General features: G+C 34.9%; 1 protein-coding gene across 1 annotated transcript; it reads left to right on the plus strand.

Annotated features, from left to right (window-relative positions):
- The first annotated feature begins 263 nt into the window (after positions 1-263).
- Positions 264-20,582, plus strand: LOC132552074 (A disintegrin and metalloproteinase with thrombospondin motifs 2-like). Its single transcript, XM_060216217.1, has 23 exons — positions 264-320; positions 409-475; positions 1,346-1,397; positions 1,677-1,932; positions 2,967-3,114; positions 5,207-5,382; positions 7,005-7,091; positions 7,362-7,462; positions 8,203-8,331; positions 8,973-9,089; positions 9,365-9,459; positions 10,190-10,269; positions 11,223-11,327; positions 11,619-11,776; positions 12,171-12,231; positions 12,501-12,639; positions 14,019-14,200; positions 14,609-14,726; positions 15,903-15,992; positions 17,536-17,705; positions 19,580-19,643; positions 19,876-19,959; positions 20,329-20,582. Exons 1-23 carry the CDS (start codon positions 264-266, stop codon positions 20,580-20,582), a joined length of 2,790 nt encoding a protein of 929 aa, XP_060072200.1.
- The last annotated feature ends 669 nt before the right edge of the window (positions 20,583-21,251 follow it).

Below are 21,251 nucleotides of genomic sequence, written 5' to 3' on the forward strand. Positions count from 1 at the left end.
TAAATAAATTGTCGACCTCCCTTATCAAGGCACCGATAACACGGTGAGGACGTTATGAAATTGATAACTAGACATTGTCTAATGTTAGATAAGAATCCTTAAGTTAAAACAAAAATGCACGGTTTGACCCCGGCATGTTTGCAATTGTACACTCAAAGTTAAAAAAACCTGTTTTGTATGTGTATCTCAGCCCTTTTAGAACTCTATATATAGTCATTTTTGTGAGTGACGTGGACAGTTGGTCTGTTTATCAGTTGGTAGTTATGGCGGCCATCGGCAATAGGGGCAATCATTGGGTATTCCTTTGTTTAATACTTCAGGTAAGGTGTGTCGCATGGCATGTCATTGATAATGTAAACGACAACATGATGTAGACAAGATGTAAAGCTTAGTGTATTCTATTTGCAGGTCAGCAGCTCCTCGGCGCTACATCAACCACTGAAATCATTTATCAACTCATTGAACTTAGAAGATGGTAAATAATTGCATTGCATGCTCTAAATGTGATTTTAACGGGATAAAGTGTAAAAATAATGTGTAAAGGAAATTTTTACTTGTTGTAAACTTTGTCCATTATTTTATTACATGTACAAAACTAAGCTGAAAAATACAAAAGTGGGAACATTAACCAACACGTACTTAATTTTTTTCTAATCATCAGATTTGACTTGTTATTTATTCATATACTATTTCAACATTTATGCTTTATACATCTCGTTACTTATGGTATTGAACCTAAACATACAAGCTTCAATGTTTCCTCAGATTTCTATTCCTTTGTGGTAGGTGTTAACGTAGTAGTAGGTATTATGTTATAAAGGTTTATACAAAGACATCAAGGGACGTTTAATAACCAATTAAGAATTATATGCCGTACAGACAAATAATGAATTAAACTGCAATAAACAGCTGTTTTTTTGTCATTCTAGAACCCGTCAGTGACTTGCATGTTGATGTTCGTAAATATACACATGTACTTTAATAAGTAAAATTATCGCATATGAAAGAATATGGAGTTTAATTATTTATGGTGCTGGTTCAGCTTATTATTACTGATTTTCAGACTTTTCTGGTCAGTTTGGATTTTCTTTAGTTGCCCACTGTGTTTAGAAACTAAAGCCTTTACCATCGCTGACGAATCGTAGAAGGACGGAACAGCTGTATGATCCAGTTTGATTTATCAACCTGACTCTCCAGAATTCAAATTAAAAAGTTTTATTAAGTGTTTTATTTATTTGTGTGTTTTTACAATATTTTGATTGTTATGATATCTATAGTAGATTTGGTTATTTTTACGCATTTGATAGTCCTATACAATACATGTTAAGAGTCTTCCGCTTTTTAGCTGGATACAACGACTTCAGCCTGTCCACCATAAACGACGCAGATAACAAAATGTAAGTGCAGTACACGTGAACCGTCTATCACATAAACAATATAGATGGTGAAATGTCATAGGGAAACTGAATTTTACAATGGAAAATATACTCTTCTTTTGTGATTTCCGCAACTGAAAAAATAAACAGGAATTCAGTGAAATACATTGAGCGAAAATGTTAGTAGTCTGTCACGACATTCACTTAGACGCAGCGATCATTTCCTGTGCTTATGTCAGGACTTCTTTCTCTCTTATTCCTAGGAAATGGATCATATTTCATTACATTCTCTTTCACCAGACATAACCTTGCTACAGCAGCACTGCACAAGCGCACTTTGGCCAACAAGGATATTGAGTTTAAGATCCCAGTATTTGGCGAGGAACTGCACCTAAGGACAAGACAAATCCGAACCGTGTTACACCCCTTGGCAACGGTGTTAGTTACAAATGGGGATCACGAAAATGTTTGGACTGGACGTCATCCAGACTGCTTTCTATCTGGAGATGTGACATCACACAATGGAACGGTTGCATTGTCTTACTGTGACGGGCTGGTAAATATATTAATTAATCTCGTAAGCTAACACCTGTTAATGACTGTAGATGTTGGTAGAACATTTATACAACAAAAATCGTGTATTTTATTACACTGTATTAGATTATAAAGATGAATTTCATAACATTACCACTGTCGAAAAATTAATAAGAATATATAAAATATATGTATTGATTGATAACAAAACCTAACACATTAACTTAGTATTTTGTCGAAACAGCCTGGTTAGGTCTCCTGAGACGAAGTCCTAAGTAACCTATTCTAGTCGCCCCGTGTCCGAAGTCGTCCTTTCGTGACTCTTTAAAAAACAAATTTCATTTGTAAAAAACACAGAACCAATTTCAATGACAATTTGCAGTGAAATACAGTGGAATATCAAAATCTGCTCTCGCGTGACCCCAGGTATGGCAGAATTAAATCATCGTTATGGTTGCAAGTGTTCCAAGGTCCTTTATCAAAATGATTAATTTCGTGACCCCGGGGTTCAACATTTACATAAAACTTCTGCAGACCTACAATAGTGGAAATAAATAATTTCCATAGATGGAAGGATATTGAGGTGCTTGCAACTTTCTTATTTTAATTTTATGACTCCCAAGGTCCATGTTAACTCCAAAATTATGTTTAAATAGACTCCATATTTGGGCAAATGAAAATGAAGATGAAGGTCTCCTCAGGTACTTAACCGAATTATGTATTTTTTGACCCAGTTTCCATCCAGATTCCTTCAGAATTATTGACGTGGCATGATAATTCAATGTTATTCACATTATACATTTGTATTAAATAAACAGTATTGTTTAGGTAATTCTTAATTAAAAGTTTGAACAACAAAAACGACAGTTTTTATAGAACTCTTGTGACTGTTAATGCCCTTGTTATCAGAACTGACTTGACAAGTATAATGGACATATTTTAGTGTTCTTTAACCTTGATATCTTATTTCCTACTTTTTACTAAACTTTTTTATTGGTTTGTTTTGAAACCACAAACATAGTACATCGATTTTTAAAGGAAGTGTTTATTTTCCAGAACGGATTGATAACTACTCCGACACAAATATATCGAATTGACTCGATTCCGAGCCATCTTCTATCGTCAGAGAAACCTGCAGGTGTGGCGACAAATATCCTTATCTCCCGCAAAAACAACACGGGTGACTTCAGTGCACATGACAGAGGTAAGCAGTTACTTTCTGCACTACCTAAATGCCTTTATATAGGTGACGTAATCTGAGCCTGTAAAATATATTTACCATAGAAATTTTCTTGCAACTCCCAAACCGTTTCTCTGCTTGCCCCATAATTACGTACTCGCACCTGTATTGCAGGTTACGATCCGATTGTACTGCAGATCCCGATTCTCGCACAATTACTCTCCGTATTAGGATACGGCATCTTCTAAGATATCGTGTTCTGGGCACTATTGCATAAGCACATCAAATAACCACTGACCGAATCTTGAAAGTAAAATATCTTGCATAACCCATTTATGCATTAAATAATTTAGTCTCAACATGTCGACAATCATTTAGTCTTGACATGTCGACAATCATTTAATCTCGACATATCGACAATCATTTAGTCTCGACATATCGACAATGATTTAGTCTCGACATGTCGACAATCATTTAGTCTCATTTAGTCTCGACATGTCGACAATCATTTAGTCTTGACATGTCGACAATCATTTAGTCTCGACATATCGACAATCATTTAGTCTCGACATATCGACAATGATTTAGTCTCGACATGTCGACAATCATTTAGTCTCATTTAGTCTCGACATGTCGACAATCATTTAGTCTCGACATGTCGACAATCATTTAGTTTCGACATATCGACAATCATGAAAATGCTGATTCCTTTTCTCATTCCTTCGTGGATAGTAACGGGGGAAGAATTGGGATCTGAGTTGATAAACATGTGATGAAATAAATTGCTACAAAATAAAATGTCTATAAGACCATTCTACGTGTGTGACAGAGGGTTCAAAGGTCACCAGAACATAACCCCACGCTACGTGTGTGACAGAGGGTGCAAATGTCACCAGAACATAGCCCTTACGACATTCTACGTGTGTGACAGAGGGTTCAAAGGTCACAAGAACATAACCCCACGCTACGTGTGTTACAGAGGGTGCAAATGTCACCGGAACATAGACCTTACGACATTCTACGTGTGTGACAGAGGGTTCTAGGTCTCCATAACAAAACCCCTTACAACATTTTACGTGTGTGACAGAGGATGCAAAGGTCACCAGAATATAACACCTCACGACATTCTACGTGTGTGACAGAGGGTGCAAAGGTCTCCATAACATAACCCCTAACGACATTCTACGTGTGTGACGGAGGGTGCAAAGGTCACCAGAACATAGCCCCTTACGACATTCTACGTGTGTCACAAAGGGTGCATAGATCACCAAACCATAACCCCTTACGACATTCTACGTGTGTGACAGAGGGTGCAAAGGTCTCCATAACATAACCCCTTACAACATTTTACGTGTGTGACAGAGGATGCAAAGGTCACCAGAACATAACACCTCACGACATTCTTCGTGTGTGACAAAGGGTGCAAAGGTCACCAGAACATAACCCCTTACGACATTCTACGTGTGTGACAGAGGGTTCAAAGGTCACCAGAACATAGCCCCTTACGACATTCTACGTGTGTCACAAAGGGTGCATAGGTCACCAAACCATAACCCCTTACGACATTCTACGTGTGTGACAGAGGGTGCAAAGGTCTCCATAACATAACCCCTTACGACATTTTACGTGTGTGAGAGAGGGTGCAAAGGTCACCAGAACATAACCCCTCACGACATTCTTCGTGTGTGACAAAGGGTGCAAAGGTCACCAGAACATAACCCCTTACGACATTCTACGTGTGTGACAGAGGGTTCAAAGTTCTCCATAACATAACCCCTTACGACATTCTACGTGTGTGACGGAGGGTGCAAAGGTCACCAGAACATAGCCCTTTACGACATTCTACGTGTGTGACAAAAGGTGCAAAGGTCACCAGATCATAACCACTTACGACATTCTACGTGTGTGACAGAGGGTTCAAAGGTCACCAGAACATAACCTCTAACGACATTCTACGTGTGTCACACAGGTAGCAAAGGTCACCAGAACATAACCTCTACGTGTGTGAAAGGATTACACAGAGTGTATGACATCATCTCCGACATAATATATTAATGTTTTTGTTTATATTACCAAGCGGGTTTCGTTTTAGTAACAACAAATGGTTCTTTCACAGATCAAACATTTATTGAAAGTCATCTAGTTCAACATTCGACTCGCCAGAAGAAAGCTGTTCCATCACACGACATTACGATAGAGATGGCCGTTTTCACAGACGCTCCGTTTACCAAACTATTAGGTACCAACGATACAGCGAAACGGCTAGAACTTTTGATGTTGAAGTACAGTATGGTAAGGAATTGTGTTGTAATGGGAACTTTGTAAGAATTTGTCTCCAACAAATCAAACAATTATGGATTATCAATTCATTGAGTGGTATAACCTAAGTCTGTTCCGCCAAAATAAGTGTCGTCTCCCTGAGAGACTTCCTTTTTCGTGAAGAGCACAGTCAATAAACTGATACATTTAGAACCACCATTCTGCTGGTCATATGTAAGTCATGATAAATTATTGTAAGATACACAAATTATTTGATATAATTGATAATATTTTTTTTATATTATCTCATTTTATAATTATTAAATGTAAGTGTATTTTACTTATATATTATATAATATATTGTATATCATATATTGTGTTCAGTTGATCGTCTCAGTATAGATAAACAATAACAATTTACACCCCCCCCCCAAAAAAAAAAAAAAAAAAAAGCAAAAAATAAACCATATCCGACCATACCATTAGATACAAAGTTGTTGTGCATTAATATACATATCCGATGGATAGATGGCCGCGATGTATATACAAATGGACTTTGTGACCTGTTCCCAAGGATCAATGTGTAATTCATTATCAGTAATGTTTATTAACTGCATAATTATATATTCCATAACAAATTGGATCTACCTCCCCTTGCATGTTTAAACCCAATGATCGATGTAATGTAACAGAGAATATGTATTGTATTCATGCACTCAATTTGGATAGTACATACATAGGCATAGCCTGTTGTGTGATCCTATAAACATATGAAAGGTTAATAAAATTGTTAAAATTGTATGTTTAATATTACATTATCATAGAAAAACGTAAAGCTAACATAATTTTATGTCAACTAAGAAACTCTGCAAGTAATCTGAATTTTGATTTATTCAATTCCCACCTTAAAGATAACCCTGCCTGTAACTGTGGCCACCCAGTTGAAGATTGTACCCACTTCTTTTTCCACTGTCCCTTCTTTACTAACCAGAGACAACTCCTCTTTAATTCCCTTTCTGACCTTAGTGATTCTATACCTCCTACAATTGATACATTTCTCAAAGGTTCTCCTATACTTGATGCAAACATGAATAAATTTATTCTTGATATAGTTCAGAGATTCATAACTGACACTGGTCGCCTATTTTAGCAAATGTACATCCCATTCTATACTTCTATCTTTTCTATCTCTCATTTGTATTTGATGTTTCAAGTGTGGGTCCGCCTGTCCATTTTAGGGACTCAGCTCAGGATTATGTGCAAATGGACTGTTTGAACCTGCAGCCTGTCCCACCACAAATGGACATATTTTGACCCAGTCTTGTAATATCTTGTGATACCTAATTTGTATTTTTTAGTTTATGTTACTGTTCTGGAACCCTATAATACAAACGATGGTGATGCCTATTTTGCATTTCGGTTATATAATCATCCATTTGAATCTATCTTCTACATTCTTATTCCTAATATTATTATTATCTGTTATCTCTAATTTTGATTGATGTGTCTGTATACTTGTTTATGCACTGTAAGGAGAGGTCTTTCATAGGATCTGCCTGTTGCCCAATTCCTACTGTCAATACCACCATGACAATAAAATATTCTGAAAGAAAGAAAAACGTACCGTGCTGATTAGCAAACATGTCATATTTTAGGTACAAATGGAGTGGTCGCGATCTCAGATGCTTGGGTACAATGTGACATTCCAGATCAAATATGTCAATTTCTTTGAGACTGATCCAGTAAGTAACATTTCAATATGTTTTCCCCCATTCTAATCTCCTTATAAAATGACCATAAGTTATATCAAACTAAGGTGCCTATGACAATCAATTTTAGGACAATGCCACTTTAACCTTTAAGTTGCTGTGGAATTGTTTCATTGTCTTATTAGGACAGTATCTATATATCTTGGCATGAATTATAAAATCAACCAATCAGTGCAAAACATACTGACTTATACGAATATTTATTTTTCATTTATTTTATAGACTTGTTTTTGACTGTTTCAGAGCTGGTATACAGTATCTGGTGATAACTATGCCGGATTGCTGAGCAGTTTTTGTACAGGAACACAACATCTTCCACACGACCACGCGTTCATACATACAGGGTAAGTTATGTGCATATATTAATGTCACGACTTATAAATTTATGAGAAAATGGTGGACAATGGAGAGTATGATTGATGATACTGATTAAAATTTGAAGTTTTACAAGAACGAATCCAGTCGAATAACGATAGCCGTATTTAACATAACATTTTCCAAAGTGGGGTTAATAGGTAAATATGTATTGGAAATACAATATTACAGCTAAGGCGAAGATTTATATGCTTATAACCCTGGTATAACATGTAAGTTTAGAATTTATTTTAGTTCTGCTGAAGAGGCTTTCAGGTCTCAAAAAGTGTTCCCACACAAAATGTTGAATATTTTGTAAAATTACATATACGTGTCTTCATAGACATATCGCTCGGGCTTCGCTGAACATGCAGGTTCGTTTTCGAATAGGGAGTAGGGGGAATGGTTGGTTAACTTTTGTGTATATCAAGGAGGCGTTGTGATTTGGGATCTTCATATAAACAAAAAGCAAAAAGTATTATAAGTTGCCTTCTCCTTGGAACTAATCACGACATTTACTTCTTACGTTTTCTTTGACTTAGTGACAATATATCGAGAAAATATTTTGTTGACGTTATGAAAATGATTTCAAAACCTCAATAAATCAACTAATAAAAGACAAACAATTGCAAACCTACATAAACACTTTGAAATTCTAAATTGCGAATCGGAGATTTCACTGAACTAAAGACTAATTCGAAACGTATTGATGAGGACAGAATTGTTTCAGATACCATGGCAACACTTTGTTGGGGGTATCGTACCAGTCAAGGATTTGCCAACCCGTCTACCGCTGTGGGTTTGAGAGTAGCCGTGATATCATCACATATATTGCAACAGCTCACGAAATTGGACACGCGTAAGTTAGAGTTTCAGATTTCTGACGTTGTGTCAATGTTTTGTCTATGATGGCTGGGTGATAAATTAAACTTACCTTCCTATAGCGTTTTTGATGCCATGATTGCCTTCGAACGACCAAAATATGACAAGGATTATGATATATGAAAAGAACCATGCATTTTTTATATGAATCAATTAGGGGGTTGGAGTGGACGAGGTCCATCGGAAAGTTGCATAGTCGGAACCGTGATTTAGAATTGTATTGATTTATTGATTAATTGTATTCGATGCCCGTTTGTAAGTTTGGTGACTCCACCGATATTCAAAATGTGTTTCATTTTTGTCAAATGCATTTAAATCTTAATAAAACTCTCCAAAAATCAGACCTAAGGACAAGTAGAAGGGATGATGAACTGTCGCTCTAGGATTACTATTTAGAGATGATGTAGATCAGAAATAGATTAAAACTACTTGACATTAAATGTTTGAATGATAATGTAATACAATGTGATATAGTTTAACTAGTATAGGAGATTGTCACTTTCTATATCATCCTAATCATTCATTGTCTCTTACTTTTGTACGGACGTAAACCCTAAACAAAGCACCTGCATATTGATAAAACAACCTGTGTCTGTTTCTACATCCACATCTACATAGTATTGGTATGTACCACGACGTAGACCGCGGTTGTAAAACTCCTGATGTAGGAATAATGGGATCGTACGGAGCAGGCTGGAGCAGCTGCAATAGAAACGACATGGACTCTTTCATGAAGTATTGATCAATTTCTGTCCTTTTTTTTAAAAAAAAAAAGAATAACATTTAGTTCATTGTGAAGGCAGCGGATTTAACTTTATTACAGTCTAAGCAGATCTTAAGTAAAGCGAAATCATACTTCGATATTAAGCCCCAGTAACCAGAGTATGTAATGACCGGATTGAAGAGATCGTGTCCTGTTTTCCCAACAAATATAAATAATGCTGTAAAGGAACTAATAAATAAGTTGTCAACATGAGTTTTTATAATACGTGTACTTTTGTTGTGTACAGCTCTGGACGCGCTTCATGTCTGTGGAGAGAAGATGTTCCACTGACCAACGTAACCTCATCTCTTCAAGCTGTCCACTTCAAGGAGGAACTGTTAGGTAAGTATTCGTCAGATATCAACAGCATTGAGGTTCAACCTTGATTTGAAAATAGTCAGATGATGAGTGAAATTTAAATATTCTCTGTAATTGAAATATAGTTCTGTATTGTTCAACGTCTTATAAAAATATGGTCAGTTTATAACGCTCGTCATACATACTTTGCCATTTCTACTACCTTTCAGACCATTATAACTCCAAACCTCTTTCAGACAATATCTCTGCTTGTATTAGTGTCCCTTTTACAAGAATTAAACAATAACTTATTGTCATTTCCACGAGTGAGCATTTTACTTTATCTTTGTCATGTGACCAACTTCAAAATTAACACACGCTGTTCTGTATTACTACATAAATTTAGCTCGAGTGTTTCAGTCATCACCAACTAAATTATTAACACATTGATGGGATGACTTATAGCGAATTCTCAGCAGAATCGTAGCTGTTCTTTGTTATGATCTTAAGGGACATAGGAGAGACCAAAATAGACTTAAAATATTCTTCTTTCCTATTGCTTCTAACTTTCTGTGCTTTCTCATCCAATGTCAACATTGACACCCGCTTTCATATGACTTTACCTTTTAAGTGGACGTTTAACCTTTTGCAAACAAAAATAATGGTAAATATTGAATGTATAAGTATGTTATTTTCGTCCTGTTATTTATACATTACTAGCACGTGTGTATTTCCATTGTCTATTGTTTATTTATAACACTACTTGATGAACTAGGTCAGCGGTACACTCCAGACGAAGTTTGTGAAATTCTACACGGGACTGGATTTCGTTTCAGGAAATATCCTCATTTAAACGTGAGTAGCATTAGAAATGGTACAAAGATCAATAAAGAATACGAAATATCCTCATTTAAACGCGAGTAGCTTTAGAAATGGTACAAAGATCAATAAAGAATACGAAACATCCTCATTTAAACGTGAGTAGTTTTAGAAATGGTACAAAGGTCAATAAAGAATACGAAATATCCTCATTTAAACGCGAGTAGCTTTAGAAATGGTACAAAGATCAATAAAGAATACGAAACATCCTCATTTAAACGTGAGTAGTTTTACAAAGAAATGGAAATACAAAGGTCTTTAGAAATAAAGAATAACGAAACATCCTCATTTAAACGCGAGTAGCTTTAGAAATGATACAAAGATCAATAAAGAATACGAAACATCCTCATTTAAACGTGAGTAGCATTAGAAATGGTACAAAGATCAATAAAGAATACGAAACATCCTCATTTAAACGCGAGTAGCTTTAGAAATGGTACAAAGATCAATAAAGAATACGAAAAAATATCTATAAAATTTTAATTCAAACACTTCCTCGCTGAGATTATGGCAAAATGAGAACAAAAGAAAAGTTCTCGGGAAAGTCCAAGTATAACGATATCAGACTCTGTAGACGGGTCACCTGCCATGTCAATCCAAATAAATAATGTCGCATTTCCAAAGGAGAACAAAGAAACCAACACGCATAATGAGCACCAAACACATCAAGCTAAGAACGAATAAAATAAAAGTGCATCGAATCTAGCATCCTGCCTATACCGTCATAAAGCAGAACAAATCAAATCATGAAAAAATTATACAAAATAATCTGTAAGGTTTCCCTTGGTTAACTATTTAGGTTTTGTACAGTGAGACATCTGCGTTTAAAGAAGTGTAAGTCTAAGCGAAATATTGGTGTTCAGCACGTGTAGTTTAATCTTTATTTTCTCTGCAAAATGCAATTAGAATTCGTCTTATTGCGTCTCCAGGTTTGTCAGTTATTCACCTGTGTAGACATGAATGATGGTCCATTGTACGGTCGCATGCTCCGACACAACAACAATATCCCAGGCCAATATTGTGACGATGGAAAGGTATGTAACATCAATACCCCCCCCCCACCAAAAAAAAAAATATCCAAATTACCCATGGACGAAATAGTGCTGAGCATCTAGCCTTCTAAATACTGATATCTGTCTTGACAGCTGATAATTTTGAGTGTACAAACAGCGTCAACTAAAGCGATAAAATTCGGTTGGTCATTTGTGCATACCTATAATTGTCCGTCTTTTTTTCCAAATACTAATGTTGATTAATTTCATTTGTTTTCCATATTCAGCTTTTGTGAGAGGCTTAATTTAAACCTTTGACAATTTGATTCATAGATTTGTTTTAAAAACGGATGTGCCACGTGGGACTATGCTAGGGAGTACAACCTCACGGTGCAGGCCGGAGGATGGTCAAAGTGGACTGCGTGGCTACCGTGCACGCGCACATGTGGTTCAGGACTATCGTATCGAATGCGTAGCTGTACAAATCCAGCGTATGTTAACACATGCATTAAAACAAGTGGCGGTATTTTACACTAGCTGATCAGAGCCGAGTCTACTTTATTGTTTCTTATTATTTTCTGTAAACCAATGCGCAAAGAATATGCTTTACTTTCCATTTGTAGGATATCTTATATAACGATTAGTGATATACAGTATCGTCACTATTTCATTGACGACAAAGACATATTTAAATCTTGCTAATCACTACATTTGCGTGTTATATAAAATAACTTTCACTTGTATATTTGCTATTCAGTAGGAAATTTTCGTCAAATAAATAAATAAATTGATGTCATTAATTGTATGTAGATCACTGTCTTCCAACCCTCCACAGTATTGTCACTTTGAGTACTTCCGGTGTAGATGTATTTTTATAATCTTTAGGCCGAAAAATCATGCAACGTGCAAAGGAGACGCATATCAGGCAGTAACCTGTAACACAATGGTAGGACCTGTTTTAAAACATTTATTTTAAAAGAGAAACAAATGCACCAGTTTGTTGGATCACAAAAACCAAAGAAATTATAGTGATATTAAGTTTGTAGACATATTTGAAAAATTATGATTTTTGTAAATGTCTGAATGGAAACAAAAATACTTCAATTGTTATCAGTACGTATCTGTTAAATCATACGATTAAGAATTTCCGATGACAATGCAACAGTGTAAATGTATACATGCTATTCATTCATATAATTAACATTGATATTTCAGCCTTGTGAAGGCGACAGCGATGATAAACAGGCATTGATCAAACAACGAGCCTCAGAGACTTGTGCTCGCCTGATAGCTGCAGGGCATCTAAATGGGTCGCATCATCTGCCAACTGGAGCAAGGTTGAACAATGAAGCAGGTAAGCTACTTATCAGATGTGATTTTGAAATATATGTGATATTGTAGAAATTGTACAAAAGGAGAACAAGTCTATAGCGGCTTTAAAAACAAATTCAAGAGTTAAGATATGTAAACTAAACTGCATGATACAGCTGCTTGTATCCAGCACACGACATTAATTCTAGGTAAATCCTTGGAGGCGACTGTGGAAGATCAAAAGTGGTCGAAATGTCGATCAAACACCAACAAGTACACTAACCCAAAAATTGCTATCAATGTAATTTTAAATGTTGAATGATTTCAAAGAAAGTCAAATTCTTGTGTGTGAAAAATTTAAACGTGTCATACATTTTTTTTTAGAAAAAAAAATTTCATGTAGCATTGATAACTAAGGGAATTGAAAATTTTAATGAGGCATTATTTTGATTGAATCATCTTGCAATAAAGGCAAATTTGATTCATAGTATTTTGATTTCTGATTTTCAGTATTGTGATTTTACAGTATTTTGATTTCTGATTTTCAGTATTGTGATTTTAGATTTTCAGTATTGTGATTTTACAGTATTGTGATTTTACAGTATTGTGATTTTAGATTTTCAGTATTGTGATTTCTGATTTTCAGTATTGTGATTTTACAGTATTGTGATTTTAGATTTTCAGTATTGTGATTTTACAGTATTGTGATTTTACAGTATTGTGATTTTAGATTTTTATTGTATTTTGTATTGTGATTTTACAGTATTGTGATTTTGATTTTCAGTATTTTGAGATTTTCAGTATTGTGATTTTGATTTTAGTATTGTGATTTTACAGTATTGTGATTTTAGACAGTATTGTGATTTTACAGTATTTGTGATTTTTATTGTGATTTTACAGTATTGTGATTTTAGATTTTCAGTATTGTGATTTTACAGTATTGTGATTTTAGATTTTACAGTATTGTGATTTTCATTTTGATTTTAGATTTTCAGATTTTACAGTATTGTGATTTTAGATTTTCAGTATTGTGATTTTACAGTATTGTGATTTTACAGTATTGTGATTTTAGATTTTAGTATTGTAATTTTACAGTATTGTGATTTTAGATTTTCAGTATTGTGATTTTACAGTATTGTGATTTTAGATTTTCAGTATTGTAATTTTACAGTATTGTGATTTTAGATTTTCAGTATTGTGATTTTAGATTTTAGTATTGTGATTTTGGACTTTCAGTATTGTGATGTTCAGATTTTCAGTTTTATGATTTTAGATTTTCAGAACACAAAGACATTGCTCCTTTTGGCGGTAGATACATGTGATAACTATTTTTGTGCCTTCTCAGTTTGATATGAATATACAGAACATGTAAATTATACACATCATGTCTACATATATCTAAATTGTCCATTAAACCTCTAGAAATTGGTCAGTGTGAAGTCCAGTGTGATCACGTGACTGGGTACAAGACCCCGGCTTTCACTAGGTTTGGCCTCATGCCGGATGGTACACCATGTGACACGTCGGGAGAATCTTCCTGGGATAAAAATAACTGGCCTAGAAAATCGGGCTTGCACGGTCGATGTCTTCAAGGTCGTTGTTTCGTAAGTAAAAACAAAAGATTTTATAGATATTTGAAATTAGATCTTCAATGTCTATTATTTTATCAAATCAAATGTGTTTGTTTGCTTAATAACATATTCTTGAGAAATGGTTTCCTTTTCTCCATTTTTTTAGTGCCCAGCCAATCCTGTATATTTTCAAGAGTATGCATAAGCGTTGGCGTGACTTTATTTCGTGTTATATCTAATCAATATTTGTACATATGCCGTACATGAAAAAGAAAGAAATGAAAACATATCATATTTAATTGTTATTTGGAAGAAAAAGTATTCAGTGGGAACAGAATGAGATAAGGAAAATGAAAAATGAAAATAAAAATCTCGTTTCTATCATTTAGCCTTTTCCTCAACATTTTGTTAAACTGATCATATTATTCAATCGATTGACAGAAATTCGACTGTGATGGAAAAATGGGTGATAAAGTATTCGATGCTTGTGGTGTTTGTGGAGGAGACAACTCAACATGCCGGACATACAGCGGCGTTTATTCGGATTTTTTGGCCAAGGGTAAGTCTTTTGAAAGCTCTAAGTACAATTGTTTGTTAAACATAAGGACCACCTGATTAAGGGTAAGATTAGGGAGGCACTTGGTACAATACTTTAACATAAGAACCACATGATTAAGGTGAAGATTGGGGAGGCACTTGGTACAATAGTTTGTTTAACATAAGGGCCACCTGATTCAGGGTAACTATGTGGATACGCTTGGTACAATTGTTTGTTAAACATAAGGACCACCTGATTAAGGGTAAGATTAGGGAGGCACGTGGTACAATGTTTTGTTTAATATAAGAACCACGCGATTAAGGGTAAGATTGTGGAAGCGCTTGGTACAATAGTTTGTTTAGCATAAGGACCACCTGGTTAAAGGTACGTATTGGTAATTGACAAACGGCGAGTAATTGGCGTTGTATTTTAGTGTGTTTTAGTAAAGGACGGCAACACTAAGTACAGGTTATATATTTTGTTAGACTGAGTCTATCAGTATAACAACTGAACTAAAACAAATCGAAACAGAACAGTACATTTTTATGGTCAATACTTCATCTAAACTGAAATTTACAATGGCCTCCATCTGGAATCACTTTTTAGGTTCAATGCAGTGTTGTATGACAACATAGCTTAAAATACCGAGTTTGGAATTGTTCACACAACTTCCTTGTATTTTAGACAATTACCACTTTCAACGCAGCTTCAACGACAAACATTTTGAACAGCTTTCAATTGCTTTTAATCATGGTATTATAATAATACGAAAGATCGACATAAGTCGAAAACAAGTAAGAAATACATTTGTCTCTTTACTGTGTACTGTCTGTGTGTTAACAAATGATTAAGATATACGACTGGTCCTCATTGTTTTTAAAGTGTTTGATGGTGATTTCTGAGAATATCACCCCCAGTGTCAAGTATTGTTTTAAAATATAATGCAAATCTGTCTTTGGTTATAATGTACAAATCACTGTGATGTTTTCATAAAACTCTTAGATGTATGATAATACTCTGTTTGAACAATTAAGTCACACGTCATACCACCATAGTTTAACGTTAACCGATAGACGTTATCTGTCACTCTGTATGACTTATACATGATGGTCTGATTAGTTCACGGTTGACTTAATTCTATTTAATACTAAATCACCTCAAACGATTATTTGTCATTGGTTCCTTTTTTACCTCAAGGTGATCGAAAGACGCTTGCTGTACTGCCGACCGGAGCATATAACATCCAGTTCTGGGTAGAATACTCCCACACACATCAAACATTTGTAGGTATGATATCGTTACATTTTTGCACAACTAAACCCAGAGATTTTATTTGACAGACAGACAACATAATATAATGAATATGTTACATACTTAAATTTTATGCTGACATAGGCAGAAAATGTTGCAAGTTACTTTATAGAACGGTTAAAGGTACCTAAACTTTCTTAGCAAGGAATATAACTACTGAAAATTCAAGAGATTACGTGCCCGATTGCAGTTATAAGGCGTGACTAATGATATTCATCAGTTTTCATTACTAAAGGATTTCAAATAAACTATGATTTAATTAGCCATCACGTAAGTCAGTGCGATTCGCCACTGGTTATATCAAAATAGTTTAAAGCAGTTTTTCAGGTTAAATTTTGTTTCTACCGTTGTTATTTAATTTTAAGTATGATTTCTCAGTCTGTTTAATGTTTAAATGTACGGTAAATATTGATTATGTGTTCCTATACGTTAGATGATTTGGGTCAAATATTACTTCTTTTATCAAGATATGTCAAACATTTGTACATCTGATAAGGATACTAGACAGTCATGCTACTACAGTTATTTTTGTACCGACAATTATGACTCAGTAAACCTGCTTTCCTTTTTTCCAAGGCTTACATAAGTCATAGTGTACTGCATTTTACTTCCTTTGTAGATTTTTGAAAAAAAACTTTGGACAGATCTTTGTTTCCTCATGAAATCGAAAATACAAAATTTGTGTCAGCATGGGTCTTTTGCATGTCTTAAGTATAATCATAGTAAGCCTTTGTTCATGAGCAATATTCTAATTGGCGGTACATTAATGATGATGATTTCTAATATTTTATCTCTATCCTTAAACAGGAAAGTGCTTCGGAGTCTATCACTATATATATATATTATATATATATATAATCATTGGAAAGGTTGTTCGTTTGTCTTTGACAAAGAAACGTATCTCGTCCCGGTATATATGATTTTGTATCCTAAAGGTGGACAATTTAGTTCACATCTAGAAGATTATCAATTTTCCCTAACATTTCTCTGTCGCCAAATACAAGTCAACATAAAGGTGTATAAATCTCACAGAACGTAATGACGCATGACATGTGCTACATAATTGATGTCCCCAAAGGATGAATGATTACCTTCAATGATTTCTAGTCAACGTTGGTGTTTCATTTCAATTCGAATCAATTTAAGAAAAACATCCAATGACATAAAGTTGATTAGAAAATGATTTGGTGTAAAAATTGATGTTTGAGTTCCCATACTAATTACTCACTCTGGTTTAAAAACTTCCATAAATTATCCTTTCAGCATCTGTTTATCTGGTACGGATGCCTTATATGAGGCGTGGTAAAATAGAGAAGAAAATTGACTTCCATTCTGATCGTTTTAGAATAACACTAATACGTGTTATTTTTGCAAATTTGTCAATAGAGTGAAGTAAAACAAATATCCTCAAAACCATCTAGTTAAATTAATTTCAACATTTCATATTTATTTTTACAAAAGGATGTTTGTTTTCTTTCAATATCTCAAATAATTAAAGTGGCACCCCCATGCTTTGTAGAGTTATGGAGTAAAGACGAAGTCCCTGTGTTAGCTAGCTACGTGGTTAGTAGTTGGGTATTCGATGATTTGGCGAACCCTGTAGAATTCGACGGCACATACTGGTACTTCCTGTTTTATGACCAATACTTGTACACAGAAGGACCAATTACATCACCAGCTGTCATCAAGGTACATCAAGGCATTTTAGTCCACCATATTGATTATTCAAATCAGTGATCCGTCCATGCGTCCGTCCGTAAACAGGTTTTGTTATCACTTTCACGAGAAGTGCCCAATGAAACTTTCTCAAATTTCAAATGTAGGTTCCCTAGATACCTTGATATTCCTGTTTGGATTTTGAGATTAATTCGAAAAATAAAATGGCCGGCAAGCAGTCATCTTGGAATTTTTATAATGAGAATATATTATCGCTATTTCATGAGAAGTACTTTACATAATTTCCTCTTGGTTTCTAGCCAGGCCAGTTTGATTTTAAGACTAAAAAAACAAACAAGGCCTACAGGTGGCCACCCTGTATATCAACAATGAAATATTGCTTTCGGTATTTCTTGAGAAGCACTGGGTTGATCTTTTCAAATTTCAGCTGTAGGTTCTCTTGGTCCATAGTTGTTCTCTTTCGAGTAAATGACTGATCAAAAGACCAAAATGGTCGACAGCATCTTGGATTTCAACAATCATCGTTATCTCTATTTCTTGAGAATTGTTTTTCATATGTAGTTTCCAAGTGGTCTCTAGTTGAGCCCGTGTGATTTTGAGATAGATCAGAAAAACAAGAATGGCCGACAGACGGCCAACTTGGATTTGAATAATGAAGTTTGTTATCACTGTTTTGTGAAAAGGACTGGATGGATTTCTCGCGAATTTGATATGTCGGTTCCCCTTGGTTCCTTATTGTGTCCATATCATTTTGGGAATGATCAGAAAACAAAATGACGGAGAGACGACCCTGTTGTATTTAGCAGTTAAATATTATCATCGCTGTTTCTTCAGAAGAATATTAAGATCTCGTATAGTTTAGAACAGAACAGTGAAGAGAAGGACTAAGAACTAATAAACATCAAATAATGATGAACATCAAGACCCCGTCAGGTCTCTCATTTAGATGACCTGATTCTTCTTACTTCGTGTAGTGTTTGCCTAGTCCACTTATTTTTTTCTTTGATGATTGTTGCTTTTTATTTTCATTGTTTGGTAATTTATTTTGTAATCGGTTTTATTTTTTGTTTCTTTTATCAAATTTGTGTTTATTAAGTAAGACTATATATTATAGCATTGTACATCTATGAAACTGTGGTAGTTGAATTTCTGTTTAGTATTACCCAAATACTGGCGATATGAATTACACTTAGAATAGATCAATACGTTATGCACAGATTATTTGTGTTTTTCCTCAGTCTTTGACAATCCAAGTGTAACCATTCACTAGTTATTATCTCTGGAATTTAATATTAACAACCATTGTTCTGCTCTGATGCATGTCGCATTGAAATGTATACAGTTATTGGTGTGTTGACTCGTGACTCGTGTGCGGTAAACGTAAGATACAGGTGCTTTATTAGTGTGTGTTGTAAGCAAGTGTATAGAAGATACACTTGTAATTGTTATGCCGTGTCCGAGCTAATCGAACATCGGAAAAATACAAATAAACAGCTCCCCAGAGTTTATGTATCCATTTGTTAGAAATTGAGTGTGCTTGTAAATCATTTTTTTTACGACGAAACGGACTGTTTCATTTTGGCCGGTCTCGATAAGTTTCTGTTGCGTTTTAAATACCGAAACCGTTTTATGCAGAATTCAGTTCGATTTCTAGCAAGTTACGGAAAATAATCTAAATACCAAATGCTATCATTTCATTCGCCTTCGGTATCAATACATTCACTCCAACAAATGTCACCACTAAACATGATGTGTTACGAGAACACTGTCAGAAATTAGTGCTGATAGCAACAAGAATATGAAATGAGTAGATGAAACAACTGGTGTATGAATAACTATGTAATATAATATTTTAACACTGTACAAAATCTAAATGTTTAATCTAGGCATTTCAGCATTTGTCAAACCACACCATGGGAATCCATTACGCCTACTCCGTTCCCCTGTCAGGTAAAGTTGATTTTTGCCTTTTATAACAAATCTAGATTCTTGTCGCTACAACCATACCTGTATTATCAAACCCGGTCTGTAAAGCGGAGTCATGTTTAGTAATAAGTGTATTCCTTATTCTGCCGGATTACATTGTCTTATTCTTGAGCTCTTTCAGGATTATCGTGTAAACCTTCATATTTTATATTCAGTTCAATAAATCTGAGTTAAGATACTGACTGTGTTGATTTAGTATCTTCCTGTTCCGGAAACTGTCAACACGGTGGTACCTGGAATCACACTATGTGTTCTTGCGATTGTCCGGACCATTTTTATGGTAAAATTTTCATTTCCTTGCCTCCAATAAAGTACAGTTTTGCCTCAGGTGTAAAAGTGATGTACGTGTTTTGTAGACAAACTACTGAATTAGAAGTATTTAAAAAGCAATGGATATTTAGCTTAACGAACCTTCATCGCTGAGTATAATATTTTACTTTTCATCGTATCTGGAGATGTTCTAATCTCTGCCCTAACGAATGTAAAATGAAATAGATATATTGTCACATTAAAACTCAAACATAATATGTGTAAGAGAAATAAAGATCTTACTTGCACCAATGAATTTTCTAAATCACCACGAGTATTTCTGATAGACATTTATATGCAACATTTGCGGGAATAATTTAATTGTATTGAAATGCTTTAGGTCACACGTGTAGTAGCAGGTGTAACAAGTATTGTTTGAACGGTGCACCCCTGAACAAGAACACGTGCCAATGTACGTGTAACGATCGTCAAACTGGTGGAAACTGCAAATGCAAGCCTCTGTATTCTGGCAAAGAATGTAGGAACTGTGTCACTGTTCTTGACTGTACGGAACACGGCAAATTCAACCTTAATACGTGTCAATGTGAATGTGCGACTGGATACACGGGGAAAACATGCGAAACCTCAGGTTGAGATACTGATAAGTTTATTTGCTTCCTCTTTCTTTTGGTTTTCCCATTAAATTTATCTGAAAAATATTTAATAAGGCAATCGCTCCTCAGGAATTATGATTCGAAGTTTTTGATGTCATTCGTCAAGGCTTTCCATTGCAAGCCATCATAGTTATCAATGATATTTGCATAAATTTGTTGTTACAACGTTAATGTTTAAGGAAAGCTTATAATGATTACAAATGTCTTAATTTGCTTTCGGTTTTGTCACTGCGTTATGCCGGACCTTGGAGTTCAAAATAATAATTAAGAAAGAACATTTTTTTTGTGTGAATGTAGCGTTATTAAGGCAATACATCGAGCTGTACTACAGGGTCTGGCAGCTTGTTTTTGTACATGAACTTCCCTGCTAAGAATCTAACACTTCCAGTGACAGTACATTGTGTTCTTGTTTGATAACTTGTTTATTAATCTATCTGCTACAGCTACTGGCCCTGTAGTTGGCTGAGACGTGGTCCTGTTCAGAAGTCACCGAACTTCGCCAGAAGAGGAAACATGTTTTTGTAATAGCATGTTATTGCTAGATATGGTTTGGTATGTGTAATGAGATATAAAAAACTACTTTCACAAGAATAGTTTCCTTATGTTTCTCGCGCGTTTTCTTACCTTTCTCAGTTTCGGGGGAAATCTC

The sequence above is a fragment of the Ylistrum balloti genome, unplaced genomic scaffold, assembly GCF_031769215.1.
Source record: "Ylistrum balloti isolate Yb309-2 unplaced genomic scaffold, AGI_CSIRO_Ybal_v1 Utg370234, whole genome shotgun sequence".
Lineage (NCBI taxonomy): Eukaryota > Metazoa > Mollusca > Bivalvia > Pectinida > Pectinidae > Ylistrum > Ylistrum balloti.

Bases quoted from the DNA above. Each gene is read 5' to 3' on its own strand.
- LOC132552074 (XM_060216217.1), top strand. From the start codon at position 264: ATGGCGGCCATCGGCAATAGGGGCAATCATTGGGTATTCCTTTGTTTA. The intron at 1,933-2,966 runs GTAAATATATTA...TTTATTTTCCAG, and splicing joins TGTCTTACTGTGACGGGCTG to AACGGATTGATAACTACTCC. The intron at 12,640-14,018 runs GTAAGCTACTTA...TTAAACCTCTAG, and splicing joins AAGGTTGAACAATGAAGCAG to AAATTGGTCAGTGTGAAGTC.